Genomic DNA, 18,807 nt, shown 5'->3' on the forward strand with positions numbered 1-18,807 from the left:
ACAGGCACCAAGTACCTTTCAGACTTTATGAATGTCCTTTTAAATCTATTATAATGAAGCAAAAAAATTCCAATGCATTAGCTTTCAAAGAGCTATAGGAAAATCCCAACAAAACCTTAGCAATCAGGAGCACAAGCTTTCTGAAGTTCACAAAAACTAGCACTAAAAACTACAAAGGTATATACAGGAATCCCAACATAGCCAAGATTCGAATTTATACTGATGAAACAATAATGCTGTATTTTGTTATTAATAAAAATGTATTTAAAATTGTAACCTTGTATATGGTGTCGAGAGAGTAATACCAGGTAATGAGGCTTTGATTAAAACTTGACAGTGGACTCCAGAAAAGCAATATGGTAGAGCCACTATGAAATGCCTTATGGAGCATCAATTATCCAATACCAAAAGGTTTTTGCATTTTTATCCTGACTGGCCAATCAAGTACCTCTTTTTACTCAGTAAGCATTTCAAAATTTGAATCTTCGCTTTTAAACAAGTCCATATAAAAGAAATAAGTGATCTCATGAACTTTTTCATGCGTCTCGTTTCATTTAAATAAATATTGAATAAAATATTTTTTTATACATTGTCAAAACATGCGTTTTGTATACACATGACCCTTCATTCACATTCCCTTCTAAAAGTTCATATGATCTTGAAAAATGCACACCACTTTCAAATGTTATAACAAACTCAATGACCAACAAACCTTGCAGCTAAATTAACCAGAGAACAAATACCAAGATTTTGCAATTAAATCTTCAAGTAATGACATTTATTTGTATCAAAGCACAAATTTCAATACAAGCAAGCTGCAAACTTTGTCGTAATTGATCAAAGTTGGTTAAAGTAATTTCTTGAGTAAATACCAGCAAGCATCTACAAATACTGAATTAGTAACAAATCCATCTCTTGTACTTACCAACAATATCTTCTACACACGTCTTTTGGTCAGCACTAAGTTTGTAATGATTGCGACAGCCACAACTGAATCCATTTGCCTTGTCTGAATCATTTGGCACACTGCTTCCTTGAGGGGTAGGAAAGCAGAAATCACTGCACTGTCCATTGTTGGTGCCACAATGGTTGATGCCTGAGAAAAAAATCATGAAAGATCTTTAGCGTTATATAAAAAATTTTGGTCATGAAATGACTAAAAAGTATGTTGCTTAGATTTATGTTTTTCACAGAAATGAAAACAAGAATAAGGCAACTTCATGGAGTACTACAGAAATTCAATATTCTGACAAAACTCACCATTTTTCTGTACATTTTCATGGTAGAAGTGAATGTCCATTGGAGAATGAAGACCAATAGCGACTTGTTGGTAACCATCCCCTCTGAATTTGTTAACTGTACGGATAGATTCTGCCTTCCAGTCGGTCCAATACAAGTCATCCTCAAATACGGTGATGGCAAATGGATGGATGATACTTTGAGCATCATGAAGAACTGTATAACCAGACCCACCATTGGTATCTACAGATCTGATCATCTTTAATTTGGCATCTACCCAGAACAGACGCTGATCAACATAATCTGAAAATACCACATAGGCAAATGATGGTAAAATCATTACATCTAAATCTGTTCATGAAGGCAGTAACAAAACTTCCTGAATATAAATTTTATAATGTACTGTAGTATTTGGAAGATGTTATTGGATTTAACAACTTCAAAATCATGTAATTTCTCTAATATTGTGTCAAAAAGAAATCAACATTTAAATACTTACCTATTGTAAGACCATTTGGCCACTCAATTCCTTGCTCAACAATAACACTCCGATGTTTGCCATTAAGTCCACAACGAGAAATCATAGGCTTCTTTCCCCAGTCAGTCCAGTACATCCATCTAAATGTAACAGCGCAAAAATCATAATTTGGTTGTTGCTTTTGTCCTTCCAACGCTTGAATGAACTTGTTTAGATTGTCCCTTTGTGCTGTTTTTACACTTTTTCAATCTTCTTTTAGAGAAAACCATCATGTGATGAATTGATATAGTGATGCTTACAATGAAAATTGAAACAATATTAACTGATTAAATCATATTGTCGCAACAACAACAGAAAATTTTGCAGAAAAAGGAAACATTTTGGGTTCAAATCTGAACTCACCCTTGTAATGGGTCAACAACAATGGCTCGTGGTTCATCAAGACCTTCTGTGACCAGGTTTCTACGCAGCTTGCCATCATAGTTCATTACTTCAATTTTGTCAAATGTGGCATCAGTCCAATAAACATGATTGTAGAGCCAGTCCACCGCAATGCCATCTGGGGTCTTTACGTTGTTTGAAACAATAACTTTTTCATCAACAGCAGAACCATTAGCCATTTTCCTGGCACTGTAAGAGAAACACAGACATTTTAAATAACAGTAAAATAACTCCTTAATATTATCCAAAAATTCAATGTAGTAAATTAACATATCTAGAGTAAATTAACATATTTAGTGTAAGATCTGAATGGACATCATTGCCTTGAAAATTGAAATGGATCTTAATGGCCCTTATAAACAAAGACATTAAAGAAAATATTGTTCAATCTTAAAATATGAAGTGCTGAAATTTACCGAAAGATTTGTTCCTTGGTGATATCTGTCCAAAAGAGATATCCATCATTGTAGTCAAAGTCCACAGCCACAGCACTAGTTAAGTCTTCAAGGACAGTCTGCTCCCACCAGGTATCAACTTGCAATGTACGAATGTCGAAGCGGTTGGCCACTAACAGATGGGGACGTACGCCTGTGAATTATTGAAATGTTTAAAATCAAACCTATGTTCATGTACATTACAAGACATTATAAATATTTAAGAAAACAGAGAATGGATTCATGCTCATTTATGTGAATAACCAAATTTAAAATATGTGATCATATGTAGTTTTAATGCTTACCATTTACTTTACAAAATCCATTGAGATCTAGAGTGTATCCCTCTACACAACTACACTTGTACCCTCCTTTGCGGTTTTGGCAACCCTGGGAACACACCTTCTGTTTTCCATCTTCAGGAGCACACTCATTTATATCTAAAAATCACACATAACAACATTTCAACACTATTACTTCAATACTAATTAATCAAATTACTTTAAAATGACATACAATCACAAACGATTTATCTTGCATCAATAACATAAGAGATCAGCCATATTATGTTGATTTTTTTCCCCGTTGTAATTTTTGTTTTAAGAAATTTATAATTTCAAATCTTATAAAATTCAAAAGCATTTATTTTTCTGGGCACTAACTTGTTGCATTTACTGCTTAAGATTACCTTCACAGGTGTTTTGTCCTACTAGTCTATATCCTTCAAAACATTCACAGCGGTGCCTATTCCGAAATATTCTGACACACTTTTGAGCACATCCACCATTGTGTTCCAGACATGGATCTAGGGAAATGAAAGATTTAATATTTATAGACATAGTCTTGGCAAATATTGAAGCCAAATTTACAATCTGTGTCCTGCGAGACTTGTGGTCTTGTCAGTCAGTAGGTGTGTAAATGTACTTTGTATGCTTGATATAAATATATCAAAATAACGCTTGTGAAAACCATAACATTCACAAAATATTTAACAAATCCCTACTTTAAATCCTTGAAAGTTTTTATGACATTTAAAAGAGAAACATATGTTATCCATCTTAGATCATGCAACCTCACAAGGCCAAAAGATCAATGCAAATGAAACAAAATATGTGGCAATTCTTCATCATACTGGGTCAACAACAACATCAATATAGGCATTGGATTGAAAAGACTAAAAAACTAGTACTTATTACATGTGTACTAAAAATAAAAACACAAAAAATGGGTAAACATTGAAAATATCTCAACATTTAAGTTTTTCTTAAACAAAATAAAGTTCAATACTAAAAAAAAATCAAATTTCTGAAATTCCCTCCACAACATCTACTATTCTAATATGAGAGGGGATATCTAATTTTCTATACACCTACCATATGATTCTGTTGTATCTTCTTACAGAAGCATTAAAAAATGATAATAAGTACTTTTATTCTTGTACATGTATAAATCGTGCTTGTTTTGTACATCTTCATTTGTAATTTTAGCAGCAAAATTTAAAAGTACTAAAAACAAGACCTAAACATATACCAACAATTTAGAGCAATGGCAAATTCAGATCAACAGTATTTCACTCAAAACAATACAAGATAAATTTGATACTGCATCAGATTGGATACTTATCAAAACATCTATCCAAACCCAAGAATTTAGATTTTTAATTTTCAGGGGTACATAAATCTAATTTCAGTAAAATATGATACCACAGATAGGAAAGACAGCAAACTTGGCCATGAACATATATCATTATAAATTTTGGGAGTTCTTGAGCAAGGTGGCATGTTCTGCATAGACTTCCCTATAGACTACAAATCTTTAACAGTATAACGGAACTCATCTGCACCTGTTGTATTAACGCAGACATCTCCTTCATCATTCAAGCAGTCCTTCAATCCATCACACTCTTTCTCAGCAGGAATACAATGAAAACCGTCTTCTGTCTGACAGGCAAATTCAGTTCTATTGTTGCAATCTGAAAAGGGCAATGAAGTTGTCTTAGTTTTCAGAAATATGAAACAGTCTGTCAAAGGGTTTCCAGTTAAATTGGTATTTACTCAACACAAAATAAAATGCCTCTAAGTAACAAAGAAACTTACTGATTGGACAGTGTGCTTCATCAGAAGCATCAGCACATTCAATTTCTCCATCACACCTCAACACGTCGTTGATGCACTGATTGTTCTTACATTTGAATTCGTTACTGGCACAAGTGTGGGTACCTGAAACAAAATAATATGCACAATGTTGGAAATTGTCCTTCCAAGACACTGAAATAATACAAGTTCCTTATTTATAGGATTAAAATATAATACAAAATGTACAGTAATTATTCACTCACATTTCACTAATAAGATTGGTAATGGAGCATGCTTTTTTTTAGTAAAGAATAGAAATGGGGCTTCATGAAACATGATCTGATAGGTCATATCAAATTGGCCCTGATTCAAACTTTAGATAAAGCATTACAAGGGCACAAATTGATAAATCTGCATGCCTTGTAATATTAACAAGTAGTGAGTGATCCAGTTAAACATTGTTCAAATATAATACGAAATTACAAGGTTCATAAAAGTTTTTATAATCTTTAAGAATCCACTAAAATTCACATTATGATTATCAGTTTATGACAAACAGAAATGTTTAACTTACAGTTAACTTCATCAGACTCGTCAAAACAATCATTGTCACCATCACAACGCCAGGACAGGTGAATACACTGGTCAGAAGTAGCACAACTCCACTCTTCACTTTCACATTGAGGTACTGTGGTTACACAACGGAACTCATCACTGTGATCATCACAATCATGGTCTCCATCGCAATGCCAGTTTGCAGGTAGACACTGAGAATTGTTGCACCTGAAATGATCTCCAGTACATTCTTCAATTGGATCTGAAATTGAAATCAAAATGCGAGATGCAAAAATCTGTTTACAACAAATGTTTATACTTTTTATTATTGAAACATCAAAAGAACAAAGCATATAACACATTTTCATGAATATATCTAAAGCAACTTACTGCAATCAACTTCATCACTTCCATCACGGCAGTCAGTATCGCCATCACACCGCCAGGTTTTAGCAACACATTGGTGATCTTCACATTGAAACTCTGAACTAGAACAGGTCTTAGCTGCTGGAAAAAAAAACCTTCATTACTCAAGCGGCATGTTTACCAAAACAAACGTTATGTTATATTACTTAGCTAATAAGAAATTTATTTACTTTAAATAGTCGATTTAAGTTCTAAGATATATGGAGATTTCCCTCATTTTCATTTTCCCCCTACCCTGCCCAAAGTAGGCAACCATTTGAAAATTAATATAAAAAATTGTAGACACTTACAACAGCTTTGTTCATCTCTGCCATCGGAACAGTCATTCATTTCATCACACAACCACAAGCTTGGAATGCATTTCCCATCACCACAGCTGAACTCGTCATCTTTACATGGATTTGCTAAGGAAGAAAATTAATTTAAATGAAGTATGATTAATTGATCATTCCAAAACATATTTTGCTAAAGATGTTAAAACTTCTGTAAAGTAAAATTTGAAGCAATTTCAAATTAATTAAAAATCAGCAAATTATAAACTTACCACAAGTTTCATTAGCTTCATCCAATTGGTTTGGACAGTCTGCATCCTGGTCACATTTCCAGCTGATTGGTATACATAATGTGTTGTTTCCACAGTTGAATTCTTCAGATTTGCATGCCCTGTACTCTGTGAATGGAAATATGTTGGTTAAGACTAAAATTGATTCATAACAAAATCTCAACACTGTTTTGATGGGGGAATGCTAGTCCCCTTCAATATTGCTTTATGCTCATAACTTTTGTGACACTGCATTCATAACCAATGATGGCTGAATATATGTGAGCAAGTGATGGCGATTTGTAATCATCCAAATACTTTAGTTTGTTCGCAAATCAAGTTTTCACAATGTATCTATAAATATGTCTTTTAAGACTTTGAATGTGTATATTAGTTTTTTTAAAGCAATTATTCCATGTTTTTGTTAAATTACATTTATTCTGTGCTGTTTTGAGATAAGAAATGTGTTCTAGGTCAGTTCTGTACCTTTGTCCCTCTGCTAGACTATGGATTAAATTTCAATTTAGGCATCAATAATTGGTATACTAATTCCATATTTCATTTACTTCTAAATTAATCTGGTAATTGACGTTTCACTTGCAAGTGTTCTCATTATTATATCATATTGGACACATCAATATTGTTCAACTGCTTGATGTTTTACAAATTATGTAATATTCCAATCTGGATGGAGGATCGTTTCTTTTTATATATATATGAAAATAATTTTTTACATGAACGTGTCACATTGTGATACTCTCCGGGCTCATTTTAGCTACAAGCCACTTATAACCTCAATATGAGTCATACAGTTGCATGTTATTGCAATTCAAATTCCATACACGCTGACGCGTGTTGCAGCTTGGAGCACAGTATGGCCCCAGTTCTACTTTCTATGCTTAGAACAGGATTCAAATATATTAAGTTTTTAGCAGGAAATTCATTAATTGTTACACTCAACAAATCTTCAAAATGCATGTTGATATCACAAGTCTCATTAACACCACAGGCACTCGAGGCCAGGATATTATTTTTTAAACATTGATTTTTGTTTTAGCACTCATGACTGACGTTATTTAAACGAAATATCAGCAGAATTCAAGTTTATGAGCCGGTTGACAAATCCGAGGTCCACGGTCATTAAAAATACACAAGGCAAGCAACTCCAGATTTTAAAAAATCGACCCCTCGCAAACATATTTTATTGACAATGACATTGACAATAGGATTAGTCAGTAAGTTTTACCAACTTATGAATGACTTCTCCTACAACATACACATAAACATTTACATAAATATGATCACGTGGTGACATGAAACTATTATAATAGTCATTTTTATGTAAAATGTATAAGTGGACAAAGAATAAAGAAAGAGACAGAGAAATAAGAACAGGGTATGGCATAGGGAAAGAGAAATAGAAAGAGGGATGTAGAATGGGAGAGAGAAAAAAAAAAAAAAAAGGGGGGGGGGGGGGGGGGGGGGGGGGGGGGGGGAGAGAGAGAGAGAGAGAGGAGAGAGAATTTAAGTGAATCTTCCTGACCTTCCTAGGAATGTTTGGACCGATTTGGCCATTCTAAGGTTATCATCCACAGAGATATTAGAGTCACCATTGCAAAGAATATTTACATTAACAATACCGTCATACCATATTAATTCTTGGTATAGTGCTCTACGTTGATCAGCATATAAAGGACAATTAAAAAAAAGATGATAAGAATCTTCACAGGGGTGCCCACATTGACACTCTGGTGAATTTACAAGATTAGCCCTAAAAAGATCATAATTGAGTGGACTTGCACGGTTTCGGAGACGACAGTGGATGATATTTAATTTTCTGGAGCCATAACTAATAAATTGCTTGTGGAGAGTACTATTCACAGACATAGATTTTTGAAGATTTAGCTTGAAAGAATTTAAAGTGGGTGAATTTCTAATATCGTTGTTCAGGTTGTTCCAAAGATTAGTTGCAGAAGGAAAAAAAGAATTATGAGATATTTGTAAACGGAATTGTTGATCTCTCATTAAATGGGCTCGTCTTAAATTATAGGGGACTAAGTTACCAACAATATCAGGTAATAAATCAATAAGGAAATCAGGTGCCAAGTTGTTAACTATCGAGTAAAAGAGGGAGAGCTTCCTGGCTTCTCTTCTTTTTGAAAGAGGTAACCATCCTGTTTCTCTATATAGAAAATCTATTTTTGTGTAAATAGGTAAACCTGTGACTATTCTGGCAGCTTCTAATTGGATTTTTTCTAATGACAGGGAATTTGTTTCACTACAGTTGCCCCATACCTCACATGCATATTCAAGAAGTGGTCGGATATAAGTTAAGAATAATTTCTCTAAATTATGTCTATTCAATATGAGTTTTAATTTACGTAGGGTTGCAATATATTTTGAGATTTTACTAACAATATAATCTACATGTAGGTTCCATTTACCGTCGTTAGAAATAATAACACCTAAGTGTTTATGCTGATTGGTAATTTTGATAGGTATGTTGTCGAAAATGAATGAGGGGACAAAAGGAAGTTGAAGATTTGAAATGATAAGGGCTTCGGTTTTTATGGGATTGAAGGACATCAGCCAATCTTTAGACCAAGTTTCAAGTTTTCGGAGATCAGATCTTGCTGCGGATTCAATTTGATTTAAATTACTAGAGGAATAAGAGAGGGATGTATCATCAGCGAAAAGTCTAGACAGGGAGATAAGTTCGCAAGAAATATCATTTATGTACATTAAGAAGAAGAGTGGCCCAAGGACTGAACCTTGGGGTACACCGGCATTTATAGGTTTGTATGAAGAAAGTGCATCTTTTATAAAAACTGCCTGTTTTCTTTCATAGAGATAGTTACGTATCCAGAGAAGAAGTTTTCCACAAATGCCATATTTCTCTAGTTTGTGTAGAAGACCTTTATGCCACACTCGGTCAAAGGCCTTCGAGAAATCACAAAAAATCAAAACAGTATGCTCATATTTTTCCAGAGAAGTAATTATTGAGTGATATAATTCAATGAGTTGATGGGTTGTAGAATGGTTGGGTAAGAAACCTGATTGGTACTTATAGATAAGATCATTTTGTACTAAATGATTGTATATGTGTTTATAAACAACACGCTCAAATAGCTTACCCAAGCAACTTAACAATGAAATAGGCCTATAGTTTGAAACAATACTTGGATCATTAGCTTTAAATACGGGCATAACATGGGCAATTTTCCAGCCATTTGGATATATACCAGATGATAAGGAATAATTGAAAATGATAGATAATGGTACAGAAATTTCAGTAGATAGTAACTTTAGCATTTTGTGACTAATACCGTCGGGTCCTGATGCTTTGTTTGTATCAAGTATATTGACGATGTCTTCAATTTCTTTAGGTAGTAATATTATTTCATTTAAGACTGAATCAGTTCGCCTCTCAAAAAAGGGTAAAGCTTTATCAAGGTCAGTTTCTAATAATGTACAAACAGAACTGAAATAATTATTCAATAATTCACATTTACTGTTGTTATCATATATAATTTCATTAGTATTATTGTCTAAAAGTGGGGATATGTCAGTATGTTTACTAACTTTTAAAATATTGCGAAGAAGTTTCCAATATGCCTTAGGGTTGTTTTTGCTATTATCAATAGTTGAATCTATATTTTCATAAAAAATTTCTTTAGCTCGTTTAACCATGTTGTTTATTTTATTTCTAATATGTTTGTATTTATTTCTATTTGTTTCAGTATTGTTATTAAACATTATCTTTTTTAATCTTTCCCTTTTCCTTATATTGTTTCTGATGATCCCATTCATCCATGGTTTGTCCCCTTCCCGTACTAATATTTCTTTAGATGGTATACACTTTACTATAACCTCAAAAAATTTCTCAGTAAAAGATGAACACATTTCATTTACATCAGATATGTTGTTAAGGACATCATTCCAAGGGATGCTAGCGAACATTGTTTTGAGTTCATCAATGTTACATTGGTTATATAGCCATACTTTTCTCTTAAAACTATGTCTAATTTTGACAGGTATACTGATAATAGCAAAAACAGCATCATGGTCACTAATAGCACGATCAATTTCAATTACATCAGAAAAAGTTACATTTACATTATCACTTACAATAATTGGGTCAAGAAGAATAGATGAGTTATCAGTTAGTCTAGTAGGTTCTGTTATTACATTTCTTAGGTTATAATCAGAGAGAATATTGTTTAAATGGCCCCTAATATTTTTTAGGAAATCAACATTAAGATCACCTGTAATTATTATATTAGATGTTTCTTCGAAAGCTATATCAACAGAGTGACGGAGATGATGCCATAATGTAGCATCATTATGAGAGGGAGGTCTATAAATATTACAAAGCAAATAAAGGGTATTTTTGCTTGTTTGCTTGTAATACGACTTTTCATTGGTTTGGTGAAACATTAGTATTACGTCATAATCACATACACATCGCTATTTCCACATACACCCCTCATCGAATCCCTACTCTCACTGGGACAAAACCACAGGTTTTACAGAAATCCTTCCCACTTAGGATGAATGTGTGATAGAGGAAAGATAATAATAACAACAGGGTAATCCGGCTTTTCAGTGAATGAGTGATGTTTAAAGGAACGAAGTTACAATGTCACAAATTACGGGTACAGTGTGTTTATCTTATGCAAGTAATTCTGTGTTTATGTCATCGTCAAAGAGGGTTGATGATAATTGTTGGTGTGATTATGGGCGCAGTCACACTCAAAATGAACACCGACACTTTAGGTTGTTTTCAGCGATTTTCATTATGGGAACGTTACATTTTTTAGATCTTGGAAGTACAAAATGGGTTTTATTCCTAGGTTCTATTGTACGACAAGGAAACGTCTGTTCATCGTGTCCATTCTGCTGTAAATCAGTTTGAATCAACTGTTTTCAGGTTTTGTGTAAATATATATCTTAATGTGTGTTTTATTTTCTGTAATGAAATGCAAGACAGTACACAAGTCGGAGGGCGTTCGAGGACTTTAGAACAATGTATATAGTTTCTAAGTGACAATACCGACATTTCATGCTAAATATGAAGAGATATAGACTATATATATAGCATTACCTCGCATATGTGTATTGTAGCTTATGTCATAAATACCTATTACAACTATACTGAAACAATGGAAGGCAGCGTTACCACTGAATCACCTGTTAGATCATGCGCAGAGAATATCGGATTTACGTAATTAAAATCACGATTTTGACTGACTTATATTCAAGACTGACTGACCTCGATTGGCAGGTCTATAGATTTTTCGGATAGGCTTGGTCTCGTAAATTCCGATTCTACATAATGACGATCAAACATTAAGTTTAAATGGTGCGTAATTACCAAAGCAGTTCACGACTATCTGGTATTCACAAGCTACAAAACCAGCACAAAACACGCATAGCAAAACCCTTGGACACTAGAACGCCGAACTCGGGCCTTGAAACTAAAATTACTACTGTGTATATAACATGTCAATTCAAACATTTACCAAACCTTAATTGTAGTTGTAGAAAGTGTTGAGTGTATTGACAAACACTATATCAATATTAACAATTTATAACCTATATTGTCACTCCATAAGTTCAAAAGTCAATATGTCGGTCGGCCGACGGCAACTGAAGTAGACGGTCTTAAAAAAGAAATTTTCTCAACATGTCCTTTGTGTGAAATAGAACGATGTCATATAATTCTAAAGTGGGTAAAGTTAAACCTGTTGTTTATGATTCTATAAAACACCATAGATAAAACTGTAAACGGAAATTTATAAAACGTTTTAAAGATATTTGAATCCTAAATTATTTCTGTTGGTGATATAATATCGACTGTTGAGTACACAAAAGGACACCCATCTAACGAGTTCTCGGCAACCGTTTCATTTCTTTATTTTACAACTTGAGGTACTTTATGACCGAAGTTCTCATACGTAGGTAACATCGGTGACTTTTGAGAGGATTCGTCAGTTGAGGCAGTTTGGTGATAACTTTGTTACGACAGAAGACCTTACTATTTGAACATTTCTTTCACTTTATCTGTGTTAATACGAAATGTGAAAATCACCGCTAATAGAACACATTTCTACATGACAACACTTTCTCATCGAAATCGAACATTCCTTATCTTCCTCTTTCATCATAACCCCCCCCCTCCCCCCCCCCCCCAAAAAAAAAAAAAAACCCAAAACGAAAAAGAACTTACTCCGTGTCTTTAGCGATCAATTAGTGAAGCAGGGAATGCTTAGCTGAATACATATGAATATTATACCGACCAAAACCGGCCAGGTTCGTTAAAAAAATATATTCCGGTTTTCCTGTCGAACCGACCTAGATAAAATTTAGATCGGGGATAGATAGTCGGAACCTTTCGATCGAGATAAACATCTCATTATACACACTTGTGACACTTATACATACCTGAAAAAAGCGTATAAATAGTCCCCTAGTCAGTAAACTGGTAAAAGCAAGTAAACATAATTTAAATAAAATTAAAATACATGTATATATGGATATATCCCGACCTACCGACCCCATTTTTGCAGACAGAAACGGAAAACGATTTTTTCCCCTCATTTCTGCACAATGAAATCACAGCAATGACTTTCATATTTGTCACACCAGATTACTGCGGAACTCAGCGCTACGCTAAAGAGGTCATTCACAGGTCATTAAAAACATACAGGCAATGCAATATGTGAAGGGAGATCATTATGTCAAGTCTCTGATTTCATTCACATCCTGTCATCTTAAAAGTGCTACGGATTATAATTGAAAGGCCACAGTGACGTCATTTCACCATCTACTTAAGTTACATGGTATAAAGCTTTGTGATTCGTACTATCTTCGTCTATCCGGCCATGTCAAGTGTTATATTCTAATACGCAGTCACTGTTAAAAATTGTCGTGTGTCTGAGTGTTCAAATAGAATCATTGAAAAAAAAAATGCTTGAAAACGCTCCCTCTATATAGTGGCGTCACAATGTCCTGGTCACCTCCCTACTATTCCATTGACTTCACCTATTCCGTCGTTTATTTTTTTCACTCGATGTAAGTTGTATGCTAGGACCAAATTAATATCTTTGTTGACGTAAATATGAATAATTTGGTCTCTGATTGTAATTATAGTCGATAGAATCACAAACAAAAAACCCCCTGACAAATCGACAACGAAACCCCAACGGCTTTCTTGGGACTTGGCAATAGGTTACTAGCAATTATGTCGTTCATTCAGGAAAAAAAAACGTAATTCATTGTTGGAGTATTCTGACTTTGGAGTTCTACCTTCCTAGCATGACGTCTCTATTTACTTTAGTATGCTAACAATGTCACGTCATTATGAAGACGGTATAACATTGATCTCCCTAATCATACACGTGACGTCATTATAAAGTATAAAACATTGTGACGTCATTGTTTAGTGTTCTGATAAATGACGTTGTTATATTAGTATACACTGATAATATGACGTCATGACACAGTACACTGACATTGTGACGTCATTGTATAGTATTCTGATACATGACGTCGTTATATTAGTATACACTGACAATATGACGTCATTATACGGTACACTGCTGTTGTAAGTTAAGGGAGTTGTTTGAATTTTTGAATAACGGTTAAAATAGTACGGTCACCTGGCGACACAAAGTCGAACACCGAGGTGTAATACTGTTTGTTTAAATTGATCTAAACAATGTATAAGAAAAGTCTTGACGAAAATGACCCCATGACCTATAATGTTGATAAGGGTTGTGTGGATAGGGAGGGAGCGACATGTACATACAGAAATAACTGTCCCTCCTTCACCCATATAATCTTATGTTTCTCATATAATTTTTATACAATAGCAAGTATAATTTGTATAAGTTGAATAACTTGCTTCACATTTGTTGTGAATTAAATAAAGTTTATATATATATACAATAGAAGATATTGCTATCTCATTTGGATGCGCACACTTCAAGCATAAGTAATTTTACTTTTTGTTTCAATTCCTTTGATGATTAAAAAAGTGAATCCAATCGATTCTTTATATAACTACGGTCGATAAAAAACGACAAGCACATATTTCATATTCTGTCACAAAACTATAGATATCCATGAAATATATAACTACTATATAGCTTTACTTCTTGAGACCGGAAATCGCTCCCATATTGTATGTTACAACATTTAGGCGTGTCCGATGTCCTTTACACACGGAGCGTATCTAACTATCGGAGAAAGACGGAAATTTAGTGCATCAGAATTCCAATTTGCTTTTTCATCCACTGTGACAATTCTAGAAATGAGAAAGGTTGACTTGTATCCGGTGTAAACATTTCCGTTTTTTTAATCTTCCCATCATTGGTATGTTACGTGTGTCCGCAAATCGTGAGAGGGTGAACTATATGGTGGGTTGAAAATTTTAAAAAATCTGTTTTTTTTTCCGTAATGCAGAATTATCTGCACTTTATTGTAGACAATATTCAGCGTTCATGAAATAACAAGACAGATAAAAGACACCAACTCTCTTAATACATTGTATAAAGTAGAACATATATTTTAGACCTAAACATATTCCCTACCCTTGTGTAAACCAGCATCTAATCACGTGCAGAACTGATACTATGGGAACGGGACGGTGACGCGGCGGAAGAGACGAATATGGATATCTGCAAACCCCTTCCCATCACCTCCCCCGCTCAAACGTTGACATAAAAAATCCAGGTATCTTCTAATTCCTGATACAACTTGTTTGATTTTAAGTCATCAATCTATATACACGAATTTAATGTCTTCTGTTTTATCTCGACTTTGGACGATAAAAAAACTACATTAGGGCGACAGTATGATTGCTACGTAATTATTGATAACGAATTTATCTGACATCAGTCTATTTTGACACGACAATTTCAAAACTAAGAGGATCTGTGTACTGTGTGTCTTTTAGAAGATAACAGTATGGGATTGAGACAAATTGACACCAACAAAGTCAATACAGATTTGGGACACGTCTTGTTTAAAAGTATGCATTGATCAACACAAATCTAATATCAATTTTCTCTCAGTACCCCCTATAGCAGTATAACTATATATAGCTCTCAGTACCCCCTATATCAGTATAAATATATATAGCTCTCAGTACCCCCTATAGCAGTATAATTATATATAGCTCTCAGTACCCCCTTTAGCAGTATAATTATATATAGCTCTCAGTACCCCCTATAGCAGTATAACTATATATAGCTCTCAGTACCCCATATATCAGTATAAATACATATAGCTCTCAGTACACCCTATATCAGTATAAATATATATAGCTCTCAGTACCCCCTATATCAGTATAAATATATATAGCTCTCAGTACCCCCTATATCAGTATAACTATATATAGCTCTCAGTACCCCCTATATCAGTATAACTATATATAGCTCTCAGTACCCCCCTATATCAGTATAATCAGTATAACTACATATAGCTCTCAGTACCCCCTATATCAGTATAAATATATATAGCTCTCAGTACCCCCTATATCAGTATAAATATATATAGCTCTCAGTACCCCCTATATCAGTATAAATATATATAGCTCTCAGTACCCCCTATAGCAGTACAACTATATATAGCTCTCAGTACCCCCTATATCAGTATAAATATATATAGCTCTCAGTACCCCCTATATCAGTATAAATATATATAGCTCTCAGTACCCCCTATATCAGTATAACTACATATAGCTCTCAGTACCCCCTATATCAGTATACCTATATATAGCTCTCAGTACCCCCTATATCAGTATAAATATATATAGCTCTCAGTACCCCCTATATCAGTATAACTATATATAGCTCTCAGTACCTCCTATATCAGTATAAATATATAGAGCTCTCAGTACCCTCTATATCAGTATAACTCCCCCCTCCACCCTCCTCACTTTTCAGTATAACTATATATAGCTCTCGGTACCCCCTCCCCTCCCCCCTCCTCAATTATCAGTAGAACTATATATAGTACTATAGTTCTCGGGTACCCCCCTTAAATCATTATATAACTATACATAAAGTTCTCAGTAAACCCTATATCAGTATGATATATAGTCATGCTATCATGACTGACCATTTACTGCCGTCCTGGCTAAGGTGTATGTTGTATATGTGTAAGTTATATATAATTCAAAGCTTCAAAGCTAAACACCGAGGGCTTATAAAGCAACGAAGCCAAACAGTAGTAGAATGTTTAAATGTACACAGAAATACGGCTTATCGATTTGTCCTTGTCTTACAGTGGATTATAATGTTTATAAAACACAAATATGTAGGTACTTACCAGAACGCGGCGTGATAAACTCCAAACAGGTGCCATTTTATCGGTGGGACGATGTTTCTGTCTTTCGTTGGATCCGAAACGTGGAAATAAATGCCAGATGTAAAGATCAGCGCTATTCGTATCTGTATACAAAATAAAGCAGAACTGTATGTCAATTGCACTGTGTCATTCGATTATGTAGCAATATAGGTACACTCTGCGTTCCATACCTGTACGTGTGTACATATATGTGTATTATGTGTGTGTTACAGCGTTGCTGAACCGGCGCGTTGCGGGTTTTTAGTTACACTGTATATATAAATGAACGGCGTGTTTAATGTATATAGAAGCAGTAAGTCACTACAACAGAAGAGTATTCAATTACTACAAAATATTTACTAAATTATACACGGCGAGGACACACCACCGTGGTCACGGGGTCACAGTGGTAGTATTGCTGATAGTAGCATACGTAGCGAGTATGTCGTGTATTGCATGGCGTGACACCGTAGTATCAGGTTAGATACTCGCGTGGTATACCACTACTACTTTTCCTACTACTAACTGCGACTATATTGCGTTCCAAAAAAATGTCTTTGTCAACTTTAGAATCGAGGTTTAAACGCTTTGGACTTTGTATAATTTTAAGAATTCTTTGAAGTAAACACGTACATCTCATGTTACATATATTTGATGATATTCATTATACGATATATCTCGAGCTGTACACATACAACGTAGCATAAAACGAGAGACTTCTGTTTTAAACTTCAAGCTATTTCTGTCAGAAGAAATTATTCATGAAGGAAACGTTCTCTAGATGTTAACGATAACCCTTGCGTCTTTAAGAAGCTGAAGTTTTACGTTAATTAGCGGCATGTAATTGGACACATGATTGCATGGCGTGACGCCATCACATGAATAAAAACAAGGTTTGTGAAAATATATTGTCAGTCACGATTCTCCAAATATTTCAAATATATATTATAGAACCACACGTGGCATAATGAAAAATGGAAAAATTTGAGTTAAAACTCTAAAGCTTGTAACAAGCTCTGTCTAAATCAGACACACAAGTTTTTATTGTAACAAGCTCTATCTAAATCAGACACACAAGTTTTTATTGTAACAAGCTCTATCTAAATCAAACACACAAGTTTTTATTGTAACAAGCTCTATCTAAATCAGACACACAAGTTTTTATTGTAACAAGCTCTATCTAAATCAGACACACAAGTTTTTATTGTAACAAGCTCTATCTAAATCAGACACACAAGTTTTTATTGTAACAAGCTCTATCTAAATCAGACACACAAGTTTTTATTGTAACAAGCTCTATCTAAATCACACAAGTTTTTATTGTAACAAGCTCTATCTAAATCATACACACCAAGTTTTATTGTAGCAAGCTCCATCTAAATCAGACACACAAGATTTAATTGTAACAAACTTCACTCAAACTGATTCAGAGACACAAGATTTTACTGTAACAAACCTCACTCCAACTGAATCAGAGACAGAAGTTTGAGACGGAAATCATTGACGATAATCATGACCCTTTTTTTTTACGTCATTAACGAGAGATGCTTGAATCGATTAAAACTGACCACGAGAGATGCTTGAATCGATTAAAACGTTATCATTTTTTTTTAGATTTCTGCATGTTTTTCAAAATCATGATTAGAAAGCATTAGTATGTGAATTTGACAACAAGAACGAACACAATATCCCCAATACAAAGTGTATCATTTACAGGTACACTATTATATATCAATTGTTGTGATCGGTAACTTATATGAAACGGGCTATAAGGTGACAAAAATCACGCTACACAGTGTGACCTCACCTAGAAATGGTATAAGGTCATGCACACATGAAGTCATCAGATTTCTTTCTGAGGCTTATTTAGATGTCGAAAGAAGGTCAAAGTCTCTTTCTGTCTGCATGATCAAGCCTCCTCAGCTTAAAAACGACAAGATGAAAAAACAACAACAAAAAACAACAAAAAACAACAAAAATAACACTCTGTAAATGCACTGAGATTTTATATCTTAAAGTTTTATCACATGTACGAAAAAATGAAATAGAACAAAATAAAATCATGGCTGTATTTCGGTTTCAGATTGGAATAAATTGATAAATACTTATTCAAATGCTGTTATCATATTACAAGCGGTTTGCACGTTAAATTTTTTTCCACGTACATTTTTGAACGGAAAAGACCTACGCAAAGTGTCTCGTCTTGGAACTTGTTTACCTTCATACATTTTGAATGAGGAATTGTACATGTTCTGATCAAGTAAA

The 18,807-nt window shown here is 34.1% G+C and overlaps 1 protein-coding gene across 1 annotated transcript in view; it reads right to left on the minus strand.

The window, feature by feature from the left end:
• Positions 1–18,807, minus strand: part of LOC132560091 (low-density lipoprotein receptor-like) — a 54,164-nt gene that overhangs the window by 5,811 nt on the left and 29,546 nt on the right. The window contains exons 2-14 of the mRNA XM_060224746.1: positions 6,193–6,345; positions 5,939–6,052; positions 5,613–5,729; positions 5,242–5,484; positions 4,689–4,811; positions 4,436–4,564; positions 3,281–3,397; positions 2,898–3,032; positions 2,575–2,746; positions 2,120–2,347; positions 1,739–1,857; positions 1,261–1,542; positions 926–1,096 (exon numbers count right to left, since the gene is read on the minus strand). Coding sequence (XP_060080729.1) covers positions 926–1,096; positions 1,261–1,542; positions 1,739–1,857; positions 2,120–2,347; positions 2,575–2,746; positions 2,898–3,032; positions 3,281–3,397; positions 4,436–4,564; positions 4,689–4,811; positions 5,242–5,484; positions 5,613–5,729; positions 5,939–6,052; positions 6,193–6,345 — 2,103 coding nt within the window. The remainder of the gene's footprint in view (positions 1–925; positions 1,097–1,260; positions 1,543–1,738; positions 1,858–2,119; positions 2,348–2,574; positions 2,747–2,897; positions 3,033–3,280; positions 3,398–4,435; positions 4,565–4,688; positions 4,812–5,241; positions 5,485–5,612; positions 5,730–5,938; positions 6,053–6,192; positions 6,346–18,807) is intronic.

The sequence above is a fragment of the Ylistrum balloti genome, unplaced genomic scaffold (genome assembly GCF_031769215.1).
Source record: "Ylistrum balloti isolate Yb309-2 unplaced genomic scaffold, AGI_CSIRO_Ybal_v1 Utg371012, whole genome shotgun sequence".
Classification (NCBI taxonomy): domain Eukaryota; kingdom Metazoa; phylum Mollusca; class Bivalvia; order Pectinida; family Pectinidae; genus Ylistrum; species Ylistrum balloti.